This window comes from Pygocentrus nattereri, chromosome 6 (genome assembly GCF_015220715.1).
Source record: "Pygocentrus nattereri isolate fPygNat1 chromosome 6, fPygNat1.pri, whole genome shotgun sequence".
NCBI classification, from domain to species: Eukaryota; Metazoa; Chordata; class Actinopteri; order Characiformes; family Serrasalmidae; genus Pygocentrus; species Pygocentrus nattereri.
The window spans coordinates 13,748,637-13,762,753 of record NC_051216.1 but is presented as its reverse complement, the minus strand read 5'-3'; the positions used below and the strand labels follow the sequence as shown (position 1 = coordinate 13,762,753).

Below are 14,117 nucleotides of genomic sequence, written 5' to 3'. Positions count from 1 at the left end.
TGTTAAAATTGAAAATAGTAGCATTAAGCTGGGCCTAAACTACACAGTCAGCCACTAATGGTGCAGATTTTCTGGTAGTGTCAGCAGAGAAACGAGTGAATCTTTATCCCTCTGCTCGAGCTCTGAAGTCCCGCCGATATTATCAAATATGTTTGATATTTACAACCCAAAATGTTCACAAGTCCTGTAGTGTGAGAGGTCATAGATGTTTGAATGATTCAAACAACAGCCAATAGGAGAGCTAGAAGGGCGGAGAAACAGGCCAAGAGACGTGCATGCACGCAGCTTGAACAGCAGAGCGTAGAGACAGAGGAGCTGTGTATAAAAGATAGACAGATAAGAGCCGATATCATGTTCATAATGTTTGGATCCAGAAGTCTCGTCACTCTCTTTACAATTTCAGCTCAGCTGCCAGTTTGTAGTGAAATATTTCTCCAGCTTTCACTGAAACAGCGCTTCTCAACCCCAGATTAATCCCCAGTTTGCACTTTCACAGCACATAAAAGCACAAACATGTCTGATTCAGTAAGTTTATCTTTGTTTGTGTCATGTGATCAGAGCAGATCTGGGAGTTTGATTTCTTATTCATAGCCAAAATTCATTATATATGTTTTACTCTGTCTTTGCCTTGTCGTCTAGTGTGTGTGGCAAGCGTGCAAAAAAACCAAGAAACTCTGTGAGCCAGGAGGAAAAACATGCTAAAATATGGTGTGTGTGCTCGGCTCCAAGTCACCCTGAATTATTCATTTAAGAGCCAGAGGAATGGGCTCAGATTTTGTGGTAGTTTTTCAGACCACATCATACATCTTTACGTATAAACGTCACATGCACACACTCAAAAAGAAGATCCAGCTTGATGATTAGGTCTCAAATGCAAAATCAAGAAATGTTGACAATGGTAGATAATTCACTTACATCATCAGAAGACACGTCCTTTAGCAAGTTTGATTGAGTTGGAAGCACAACCATGTTACAAAATGTTCTTCTACATGTTGTGTGCAATCACACATTTCCACAAGTGAAGCCCCCAAATCTCCGAAACTTACATAGTGCAGCGTAAAACAATGCATTTTGCATTATATATGTAGTAGATTACATGAAGCAATCTGTTATATGTCTTGTTTCATGAATTCTTGCAAATTCTCTGTGTCCTTTATGTCAGTGTGGCATCCACTGTTTGCATATCTTGTAAGTCACACTGCATAAGAGTATCTGCTAAATGGATAGATGTAAATGTATGCATTGGTGAAGATGAGTGTGTAAGGTCAGGTGGCCTGTGATTAGCAGGTGTCATACCTGGCTATGTCAAGTCTATAGGCCTCTGAAGTCCACACCTGTCTGTGCTGTCGCAGCAAGCTGCTCTCTTTCCTCTCCTGAGCTGCACGCAGAGTCTTCTTCACCTGAAACAAAGCACACAGTAATTAACTATCCATTCATAGTCCACTCCACCTACCTTATAGGTCCACTACATACTATAATGTCACGCAAATGTATTAATCACGCTCCATTCATCAGTGGTAACTTTTTGACAACAAGGCCATGTGTTATTTGGATGGTTGTCCATTCTCAGCACAGTAATGACACTGACATGGGCGTGGTAGTGTGTATACTAAGTTGAGAGTGGTCCACCACCCAAATAATCCAGCCAAGAACAGTGCTGTTGTCAGAAACTGACCACTGACGAAGGTCTAGGGGATGACTAACACAAAATGTGCAACAACAGTCTCTAATTGTGCACCAGCAAGATGGGATTTACTAATAAGGTGGCCAGTGAGTGTCCATGGATGGCATTGATTTCCAGGTGATTATCTTGTCTCAGAGCCAGAGCCAGATACACTGCACTTTCAACTGGGCTGTCAGTTTGCTCTGCATATTGAGCTTTCTAATATCATTAGCCTATGTGACATGCAGTTACATGAGAGTTGGTGGTTGAGCGATTGTTTCATTTTGCTAAATTCAATCAAATGATTTGTTGTTAGCATTATTACTTTCTGGAGGAAGATTTTCTGCAGAAGCAAAGTGTGTGTGTGTGTGGGGGGGGGGGGGGGGGGGTTAAGCAGAGAGGTACCTATCCACCAAAGCTCAAGAATCAAAATAGCTAAACCATTATGTAGCCCCTCCTCAGACCCAAACCTTCTACAGTCTCTTTTTCCTATGAGATTCTGAGGACACCCTGACTGAATGCCCCACTACTGACACAGGTCCAAAGCTGGATGTCATCATCATATAATATATATATAGGCTGAGGTTGATATGCTAATGTGTTTGTAAAGATGTCAGGTAAAAATGGCAGATGGCCTCTGGTTTGGGAAACTGCTGAGGTGAAATTGCTTTGAGAAAAGTGTTGACTGGCACATCCCGACTCCATCCATTCAATTCCACAGAAAGTGGCAACTCCAGGCATCATTGTAGTACTGAAAATGACTTTATCCAAACCAGTTCATGAAGAACAGCCCTGCTATATCCACATCTGCAGTCCACATACTCACAGAGCTGTCTAGCCTGAGCACTCACAGCCTGTTAAGATGACCTTTAAAATAAGCCTCAAGGTCTGGATTCCAGCACAAGGTGAAGGACTTATTAACGTATGAGCCCAAAGTGTGGAACTGCAGGCCAAAGAATAGATCTGAGAAAGACTCAAGAACATTCAGCTTCACAGCTATATATCACTGTGTACCTTCCTCCATGAGTCTGTGAGCTTCAATGCTACTCCTGTAGGTCCAGAGCAAGTGTTTATTCCTCTATTCTGACACAATCTATTCTTTTTATTTAAAAAAGCCACAGTTTGGAGAAAAATACAACACAATTTTGTCCTTCCCCCAAATGGAGTCAATTAGCCAAGACAGGTTTGGTGTCTCTGCCAGTTAGCAGTGTACAAACTGCATACCGAAATCATCATGCACTCACCTCAGTTTGTGTTGATTTTTGTAAACTTTTTACTAGTCAAAATGTCTATTCTGTTGGCAGATAATTCTGTGTATTTCATTAGAGGATTGGATCTGTGTTTTGTCTTATAACAAGCAAAATATTCTGTCTATGCAAAAAGACATGTTGAAAAATTTTGTAATATTCTTAAAGCAACCACATAATAAGAAATATATATTCACTAGACTTAAGATGTTTTAATTTTATCTTTTTTAGCAGTGTATATACCTTTAATCTGCCCCCCCCCCCATCAGCACATGTGCAAACATAACTAGACAGAGACAAGTAAGCCAGTAAACAATTATTTAAATGCTGAAAATTTAACAAAAGACCCCATTACATGCAGTTCAAAGGCATATATAACTGTAAAAATGTCTCTTCAGATCTACTTAAAAAATTGCTTCATGTGGTAACAAGTAAATTAACTAGTTTTATCCAACCAAAATAAATACTTTGAATGAACAATTCTTCTTTTTCTAGCAAAGGGATTCCAGGTTAAAAAGAAAACCTCAGCAAGAATCTTATTTCATGTGCTGTGCTAATTTGGCAATTATTTTTATATATAAATATATTTTCACATTTAAATTTCTGAATTTTAAGTGCATGTATGTCATATGTATGCCATATGTATGTCATATTGTCATTATACAGTGTATAATGATTTAGACATTCAATTTGCACAATGCAAACTGGTGTACATAAGCTTCTATTACATGTTAACTACATTAGCTTTCTAACTACAGTGAAAACCAAAGAAGCAAGCTTCAAACACCAAACATGTCTTGGTTGTTCAACTACATTTGAACACAGGAGTATCACTCAAACTAAACATTTCTCTGAATCGTCACTTTAATGAAGATTGTATTAACTAATGAGTCAAATCAATGATATACTATGCAGTGCTGTTGCCCTCCAGGCCAGGATATGAGGAATACTGCTTTAATCAGAAACAACCAGTCTCACCCTACACACCCACACACCCACACACCCACACACACACACACACACACACACACACACACACACACACACACACACACAGGGAACTCTGTGCGATGACATCACTGCAGCTTGCAGATGTTCTCCGATCTGATAAAGGGTTCGGCCGTACACAAAAGTTCATGACATCATGTCCACAACGCCTCAGCACTGCCACTGCCAGCACGGTGGTGGGTGACACAGTCACAAAATGTGAGATACGATTTTATCAAAGTAGGAGGCAATGAAAGAAATAAAACACTGTTACTGTAATGCTTTACACAGACAAGTACAAGGAGATTAGAGAGGAACAGGGCTCAGCTCTTTCAGAGAGAATTTCAGAGTTTGGTTTCTGGGTTTTTTCTTTTCTTCCTCTCAGATTTCTCCCCAAAGAACTGTGCGTGAGAGCCTGTCAGGGTTTTAGTGTGTGACTGACAATGAAGCACATCAGTGTGTGTGTGTGTGTGTGTGTGTGTGTGTGTGTGTCTGTGTCTGTGTGTGTGTGTGTGTGTGTCTGTGTGTGTGTGTGTGTGTCTGTGTGTGTGTGTGTGTGCCTGTGTGTGCAGCGCTGGTTCAACACTGTGGACTTCATCTTTGTTATTAGCTTTAGAACAGCAGGAATTAATGTTTCAACAAAACATTGAATTTATCTAAAATGAAGATATATGAAAAGGCAATCCTCCCCTATGTTTTTGAGTAATTTTGAGACATTTTATTGGCTCCTTCTTCATGAAATTTACACATAATGTAACAGACAACAGACACTTTCAAATTATTAACAAAACTGGAGATGAAGTATTACCTTTTCACATATGTCTTTCACTTAGATACATAGATGTATATCTTTTTTTCATTTTGATGAATTCAGTGTTTTGACTGGTTCCTATCACTATCATTATGAACAATTCCGACACAGTCAGTCTCTCTAAATTAGGGTATTTCACACCAAACCGCTCTGAATGACCTTATTCACATATTGACTATTTAGTTATGCATATTTATATTTTGAAAAATTGCACGAATTCTCCTCTAAATGCTTTTGAATGTAATTAAGTATCGAAGGTTAAAGCACAATAAATTATTACACCTCTTATGTTATTTTGATAAATATATAGAAATTTTTCATTGAAATAATGTGATTAAAAAACGATTGTACAGTTTAAAAACATTGCTGTACTATTGTATTTAAACTGAGGTGGAAAGGGCTCTGCATGGTAAGTTCCATTACTTGGTAATGATGCTTCATTATAAATGGAAAAAAAATGTCACTCTAGTTTACGTCCCCTTATGTCAGTGAAATGAAATTTACTTCATAAAACATCTTATGTCATCTCCCAGTAGCTGGCATAAACTGTTCACAAACACAAAGTGTTTTAAAAGTAAGTAATTCAATATTCACGGATGTATTATGCGGTCCCTGTGTAGGCGATGTGTCAAATAAAGTGTGACCCTAAAAAATATCACTTAGACATACACAAGACACACACAAACATGTGCAATGTCTCTCCATTCAAGTAAATAAGTCAAACACAGAGTCTCTAATCCGAAATCTCTAATTAACCTGTGGTTGTAATTTACACGCAGAACAGGATAGAACACAGAGGCGTGTGCGTGTTGTTGTTTCTGCCGTGTGCGGAGGCTGCTTGCCACACATCCTCGTGTGCTAACGGAGGGAGTTTGCTGAGGTCACTGAGTCAGATAATTGTACATATCTCCGTTCAGCAGGCTCCCAATTACAGCACGTGGGAGCAGCCTGTGGGAGAACGAGAATGGGGACAATGAGGCAGGCCTGCGCTGATGGCTAACAAGTCCACCACGCTTCATTTACATTAGCTATGTATACTGACCCCCTTTATTTAAACACACTTTAGCACACTGATGGCACTGGATTTCATGTGCATTTAGAGCCTGTAGTCCTCAGGCTCCAACTGTATACGCAAGAATAGAAATTACTTACACACAATATACAAGACATAAACATCATTTTGTATTTTTGTCCCCATTATGTTCACCATTGGAAGGCTTGCGGTTGGATTTTTTCCCCCCATCAGCAGCACCAGATTCTCTAATGTATTCAAAACTTTCCACATCTTCACTCAATTAGTGGTCAAGCACCATCATGGAGAGCCCTCGCCTCAATTTCCAGGCAACAGTACAATTCAGAAATGACACCATTACTCAATATTAGCACCCATAGTATCTCCAAAACAGTAACAAATGTAGCCTGAAATGTCTCAGAATTGCTTATATTTGAACATAATGTGAAGTGAAGTGGGTTAAGTCATAGCAGTGGCATCCACATGTAACTTAATGTAAGGCATAATATAGGGAACAATGAGTAGCTAAGTATTATAGTAGAATTACAATTCCAGAACTAAAAAAGTTGGTTCTTCAAGGGTTCTTTAGTAAAGAAAATGGATATATATGGAACCGAACACTCAAAGAACCCTTGCATAATTAAAGGGTTCTTTGAGTCTTCATGGATTTATATAGAACCATTTTCTTTACTAAAGAACTCTTCAGAAGCCATCATTTTAAGTATGTAGTTTAATTTTAACATAATTTGTACTGCAAATGACACGTCTGTTGTCCAAAATAGTCAATAAGTCATCTGCTTGCCTTCATTTAGTATAACTAGTCCACAGTTGTGTTGTTTAGTGTCTATGCACTGCCATCACCTGAGAATAAGCCAGAATTCTCATGGAATCAACAGGGAGGTCTCTTTTCACACTACTGAGAGACATACAGCACCGTCCAGCCATGCGTTTACAGAGTCACATGACTAAGTTACAATCTCAGCGCTGTTTTCCCAAATGTCTTGGGCTTCTTGCTTTTCCACAAACAGTCATCATGGGATTCACAGTGAACAGACACTTCCCTTGTCTGTCTGTTATGACTTTTATATCTTTGATGTACTTAAATGAAGTTTGACTTTGACATTGACTTTGATAGTGACAAAACACTGAGAGAGACGAATACTGATTAGCTGCGCAGTAACCATGTGCAAAGGAAGAAGGCAGTGAATTCCATCAAATCACATCTGTGTGGTCATTTCATTTGAAGGAAAAAGCCCAAATTATACAGGCTTTGTTTCTTCACACCATTCAATAGATGCCACAACACCACTTTTTCTGATTTCTGACTGAGCTCCATCCATCCATAGTTCTGGGTCACACATACCTCTCCATGCAACATCTTTGGGATGGGTTGGAGTGGTGTTTGTGATCTAGAATTAGTCATCCAACATCAGTACCTGACCATACTAATACTTTTGTGGCTGAATGCAATCAAAATCCTCACAGCAATGTTCCAACCTCTAATGTAAAATCTTTCAAGAAGAGTAGAGGCTGTTACTGCAGGAAAGGGGGATAAACTCCCTATTAATACCCTTGATTTCAGAAGAAACATGGTCCGAGCAGATGTTTACAAACATCTGGAAATTCAGTGTGTAGTAATAAAATGAATAAGTGTTAATATAAATAATAATGTCACGAATGGCCTGTCCCAGTCCTGTCCATGTGCTTGTGTTTACCTCCCAGTCTTGTTTTTGTTTTGTTTCTTCCCTGTCCTGCCACCTTGTTTTCAGACCCTGCCCCTGATTGAAACCACCTGTGTGTAATGTGAAGCGATGATCCGGACGCATGTGCTGAGTGAAGCAGATTTATTTTGGGCAAATCCAGGGTCGTAGTCAGAACAGCCCAGGTTCATACAGCCAACACGAGAGATCGCGGGACAGACACGACAATAATGAACACAGAACCTCAAATAAGACAAAGACTTCACACAATACAAACAGCACATACATCAAACAAATCAAACATATATCCAAACATCTCAAACAAACAAACAAAACATCCAGCAAACATATCAAACAAAAGACCAACAAGAAACTTAGGAAAACACAGGGCTTAAATACAAACAGGGATAACGAGGGATAACAGGACACAGGTGGAAAACAGTTGGGAACAATCAGGGGCAAAGTCAGAAAACAAGGGGGCCGGACAAGGAAGGAACACAAACAAAGAAGCACATGGACATGTAAACAGACGCACATGGAATGCTGAAACAACAGGAGCACATGGACAGGACTGGGAGGTGCCAATTGTGACACTGTGTTTTCTAACGGTGTCTTGTTAACCCTCGTTATCCCTGTTGCACTTAAGCCCTGTGTTTTCCCCTGTGAGTTTGCTGGTCTTTGTATTGTATTCTCGTGCTGTTTGGTCTATGTTTGTTATTTGTTTCTACCGGCCTCCGTTGTTTGTTTATCCTGTGTTTCTTTTGTCATGTCTGTTCCCCATTCAATCTGTGTTGGCTCTGTGACCCTGGACTGTTTTGACCCTGACTCTGGATTTGCCGTTAGTAAATCTTGCTTATCTCAGGACATGCGTCCGCCTCATCATCACTCCCCAACGTTACAGATAAATTGTGACGTAGAATCACGCTGCTGTTTTTCCAAGTAGGGCCATTCACAAGATACCACTGTCAACCCATTAAATGGACAGAACATACCAGCAGGGCCAGACGTCCTTACCTTACTGTTATAAGATTTATTTGCAATGCCTTCTGTGCTTTTGTTGAATAGTAAGCGGTAGGAAGGGAATATGAGAGGTTACTTTGCCACCTGTTCTGATTTTGTCCCAATCCCATTTCCTATTTTTACCCCTAAACCTTCTTTTTGAATGTCATTTTGCCCTTTGGAACTGAGTTACATGGGTAGAGGTTGAAATCTTCCCCTATGAAATGGAACAAGCCTAAAATAAAGAACATTACTTCATTATAGTAATGAAGTCATTACTTACAGTCTCTTGTTCGAACTTTCCCATTCCACCTTAATCAGAGCAGCAGTTACATTCTGGAGCTTCAGGCATTTATAAGATTTATAAATGGTTATCGTAATTTCTTTAACAGAGAAAATATTCACATTTGTTTGTTTGGAGCCTCTAAAAAACAGGGGTAAGGGCTATGTGGCAGGGGCAAGGGGTGAAATGGGATTGGGCCTTAGCCTTAATTTTAGTCTTGAGGCTAAAATAAACTAAATTTTAGTCAAAGTTTAGGGCAAAAGTCTGAGACCACACTGAAAAAAAGTTTTTTTGTTGTTTTTTTTATCATTCAAAGCTGGAAGTAAAGTGTTAGTGATTTTGAAATAAACAATAAAACATAGAAAGGTTACAAGTAAAATGAAGAAGAAACATTCAAGATTGTGAACTATTTTTAGGTCACTATTTGAAATACAACATTTTAATGCTTTTGCACATAAAGGACAGATTATCCTTCCTATTGAAGCTCATGTTCAGACGACTCTCAGGTGGCTTTGAGCTACTCATCAGAGTCTTTCACACAAACTTGTGGAGTTTGTGCCAACGTGAGAGCACGCTAGCATTAGAGCAAAAGGTGGACAAACCAAATCCCACGAAAATTGTGAAATTCAGGTTAAAACATCCTACTTTTCATTCAAATTGCTCTCCTGATAATTGATTTTTACATGAAAAAGTTTGGACTCCACTGTAGACTCAGTGGCTACCTACTCTACAGCTGTACCTAACAGGCTGCATTATAATCAGTGTGTGTTTGGCCCATGCAAATATTTAACCAACCACACAGAATTCTGTTGATAATACAGTTTAATATACATTGATAAGTGCATTTGTAAAGACGTTTTTCATAGTTAATATAAATATAGCTAATGCCCTTTGCTGTTAAGTACATCCTCTTTCTATAAAAGACTGCTTAGTCAGTGACACCCAGAGGCAGAGCTTTTTAAATGGGTTGGCTTGTGCGTAAGGGATGAGTGCAAAAGCAATGAACAGTGAAGAGGAGAACGGAGGTTTATCTATCTGACAGCAACAGAGTTTAATTTCTTGCTCTTGTAGCTAATTCTTTTTCATCACACAAACTGGATTCATATGCATTGCATCACATTTTAGCTTTTAGTATATTGTCACTGTTCAGTGAAAAACCAGTATCTCCAAAATATGAACTTCACAGGAGAGGGCAAAACCAGTCTTACATTTCAATGTAAGTCAATGTGAAGAGATTTTGTTTCAAGTGATTTTAGAGCATTTCTTTTGGCCCATTCATCATGAATTTTTTACACAACGTAAAGGACAGCTGATATGTTGAAATGATTTAGAAAAATGGAGATATATGGTTTTAGTTGGACAGAGACAATAAAATTAAGTGGAATTCCAAAAATATTGCTAAATTACTTAATCACTCACTAGTTTAAATGTAAACAAAATTGTTCAGATTGGTTTGGGGTGAAATGCAAAATTGTTCACCATTGTAGTACTAGGAACCAGACGTCTGTATGTCTACACTACAAATATCATCATTTCATTTGCTATACAAAATGACCAGTCAGTTTACATGTGTCTTAGAAGTTTTTATATGTCACGCTAATAATGGTAAAATAGTTAAAAAAACAAAAAAATTATTCTATTTTTTCCAACACCCTACAGGTACCTCTCCACCCTGCACACGATTTGTGTTATTTGGGTTGTCAGCATTGCGTTGCAGGCGGTCAGAAAAAGTGAAAGCTTATGTGAGCAACGTTATTCATCAGAGAAGCTGCAACAGATCACGGGCGCACCTCGCTGTCCTACCCCATAAACTGGTGAGCTGAGTAACAAGTAGTTTGTTGTTGATTTTTCCATTCACCCTGAGTTTTTCTGCTTCGGTATTGGTATTGTCTCTGATTCAATTCCACCTCAAATTCACGCTCCCATTGACAAATCAGGTCAAACATTCACTAAACAGAGAAAAAGGCCAAGCAACACTGGAACTACGGAAAGAGAAAAGTTTCAAAAAAAGATTGAATGCCCACGTGTTTTCATCCAATCCCCAATATAAATTCACCCAAGATAACACAACATAAATGAGATTCCATGATAAATAGTATTTTTCAATTTGAGTAACCAGTGAACAGTTCTACTGATAAATACTTTTTGTGCTGTTTGTCACCGACTGGGTGAATGCAGCAGTCATACAAACCTTTCTTGAACATATTCGCTTTCTGTAGTTCCAGTGTCGTGTGGCGCTGTTACCTGTTCAGTGAATGCGTGTGCCCGATAACCTGGTTTGTCAATGGGAACATCGGATACAACATCAGCGTTAGCCATGTTGAATGGCTGTAGCTGCAGGCTAGTAACTACAAAAGCACATTAGCTTGCATGCATTGATCTCAGTTGAGAATGAGGTTTTGACAGGAAAGACAGAAGTAACCCTGGAGTAATAGTTTATATTTAAAGAACTTTTTAGACCAAAACTTCATAACAAAACTATTACACAACAGTGTCTCGGGTATCAAACAATGCATTCAGAACCATTTTCTGTAATATATACAGGACTATGCGGAAGTTTTAAGCACCCAAGACACATTTTCAAAATCTATTTATTTGTGTAGTTTGTGTTTATTTGCTGAGCAGTGTTAAAATTTGAATAAACTAAATTTATACAATATGAATTAATAACGATTTTTATATATATATATATATATATATATATATATATGTGTGTGTATATATATATATATATATATATACACACACACACACACACATATAAATAATAAATAGTGATTTTATGGACGTCTGTGTGTTTGTTTAAATGTTCAATGGTTTAATCATTTTCAATGGAAGCCCAGTATTATATGTAGTTAAAGAGCAGCTCCTGCTTTGACCATCAGTGCTTCAGTAAATTGTGCTCATGATGTAATTGATGATATTAACAAGTCTCTGTGGTGGCTGTGAAAGTGTCAAGGAAAAATATGGACCCAATAAACTCTTGTTACTTTTTATTGTCTTTATGTTTATTTGAATTGTGAATATGACTTTATTCTAATGTATACTGTGATAAACTCAATCCTGAGGTAAATTGTTTAGCTGCCTAAAACTTTCACACAGTACTGTAGCTTTTAGAGCCACTGAATGCTTCAAACATCTGGTTCCTAGTACTAGAAATTATGAACAATTTTGACTCAATAAATTTATCGATAAAGGTGCATTTCACACCAAACCACTCTGAATTTTTTTTATTTACATTTAAACTATTGAGTAATTTTGCAAAATTAGTTTGTAAATGGAAGTCCAGAGAGGCCAGGTAACTGTAATTTTCTGGATTGAAACGAGTTTATTATCTTGTGATAGCAGAATGCATTTCCATGTCAGGTTTATGAGTTCGGATCGTGCCTTCATCACATAGTGGTAGTGTGAGAAGAAATTATTTGTGGGACTGTAGGAGGGAGAGAACTCTGAGAACCTGGGCTGGAGTTTAAGTAGACTTCTGCTTTGAGCTAGAGGGTTGGATCCCAGAAGGTAGAGATGGGAAATGTATAGGATCTTAATGTGGAGGAGCAGCTTCAGGCATGGCTGTCTTCCCTTCAGTTATTCTATATCTTAGTTTTGTGTGAATTTTTCACAAGCATTTCTTCAATTCATCATGAGTCTGCTGAGTTCACAGGCTTGTCAGGTGTAACGTAGTGGCTCCTTATATATATCAGTGGCATTGTGTTTCAGTATATTCCGCCATATGTTAATGCTGAGTTAAAAACTGAGACTTTTCTTTTTATTAGTCATCAGAAAGTGCTGACCACAAGGTTTGTAGCAATACTTTTGTCTGAGAACACAGAGGACTGTGTGTCAAACTGGGAATCCTATCAATACTTTCTCTTCTTTTTCCCTTTTCTTTCTGTCTCTCTCCCTCACTAACGTTCTCACTCCCTATTTATTTTTCTCTCTCACCCCTTCTATCTATCATTTTTCTATTTATCTCCTTCTCGTTTCTCTCTCTGTTTGCTTGCTCTGTTTTTCTGATTTGCTGTCCCTCTCGAGTTCTGCTTTCTCTTTCTCTCTCTTTCTCAATGTTTGCTCTTTTAATCTCTCTTTCTCTCTCTATCCTTTTCTCCTTTGCTCTCTCTCTTTTTCCATATCTTTTTCACATTCTCTTTCTAATGCTCTCATTTTTTCTCCTTCTCTTTCAAGCTCTTTCTTTCTTTCTCTACATATTCGCTCCTTCTTATACTCTCTCTCTCCCTCTCTAACTGTTCCTCTCTCTCCCTCCATCTCTCTCTACCTTTTTCTCTCTCTCTTTCTATCATTCTTTCTTTCTTTTTCGCTCTCTCTCTCTCTCTCCTCCCTCTTATCCCATCCTTAGGCCACTCAAACACTCGTTTATTCTCCCATCATTCTGTGTATCCAGAGGAAGTCTGGCGGTCTCTGTGCTCTGTGCTATGCACACAAACGCACTGTGAGTCTTATCAGGCTGGTGCAGAGAGCTGGATCTGAGCTGACTGTGGGCAACACGTAATGAGGCTCCGAGACACCGCAGCTTCACTTTACCAATTAAACCCCACAGCTCCACAGCACAATCCCCTCAGCCCTGGGGTTAACCCCTCACATGCACAGAGAGAGAGAGAGAGGGAGAGAGAGAGAGAGAGAGAGAGAGAGAGAGAGAGAGAGAGAGAGAGAGAGAGAGAGAGAGAGAGAGAGAGAGAAAGAGAGAGAGAGAGGGAGAGAGAGAGAGAGAGAGAGAGAGAGGGAGAGGGAGAGGGAGAGAGGGAGAGAGAGAGAGAGAGAGAGAGAGAGGGAGAGAGAGAGAGATAGAGAAAGAGAGAGAGAGAGGGAGAGAGAGAGGGAGAAAGGAAGGGAGGGAGGGAGATTTTAAACAGCATTTTGTCTCATCCCCATCTCATCCCCATTGTTTAAATTACAACTATAATTTGATCCCTGTGATTCTTTGGGGATTCTTTGAAGCCCAAGCTCAGTAAGTTATGTAAGAGTGCATATTATTATATAAAATAAATTTGGGCTTTCCTCAACCCCTGCAGACCCTGCCCATCCAGCTATTCTTCTGAAACCAAGGATATTAGTCAGTATCCTACATTTTACAGATTTTATTTTTGAGGTTCACTTATAACGTATGTGTAGTTTTATTTACTAAAAAACAGGCATCATTCATTTTACATGACCATTTTCCACCTTCTTCTAAACAGACTGTTTTTCTTACTGTGCCATTAAGACTGATATATGTAAATGAGTTCTGTTCTGGTTCATTGCTCTGTATTATGCCTCCTTCAAAAAGCCTTATAACTTTAGCTTGAATGGGCAGAGCTCCTGTAGGTTGAAGAGGTGGATATACACCAACCAGCCACTTTATTAAATACAACTTTGTGTATCCACACTTATTTTACCAGCTCCACTTACCATAAAGGAGCACTT

General features: G+C 38.8%; 1 protein-coding gene across 3 annotated transcripts in view; it reads right to left on the bottom strand.

The window, feature by feature from the left end:
* The window catches only part of LOC108423893 (coiled-coil domain-containing protein 148), a 115,147-nt gene that overhangs the window by 93,727 nt on the left and 7,303 nt on the right, over positions 1-14,117 (bottom strand). For all 3 annotated transcript variants that reach the window (XM_017691515.2, XM_037539019.1, XM_037539020.1), the window contains exon 5: positions 1,297-1,400. In XM_017691515.2, the coding sequence (XP_017547004.1) occupies positions 1,297-1,400 (104 nt within the window). The remainder of the gene's footprint in view (positions 1-1,296; positions 1,401-14,117) is intronic.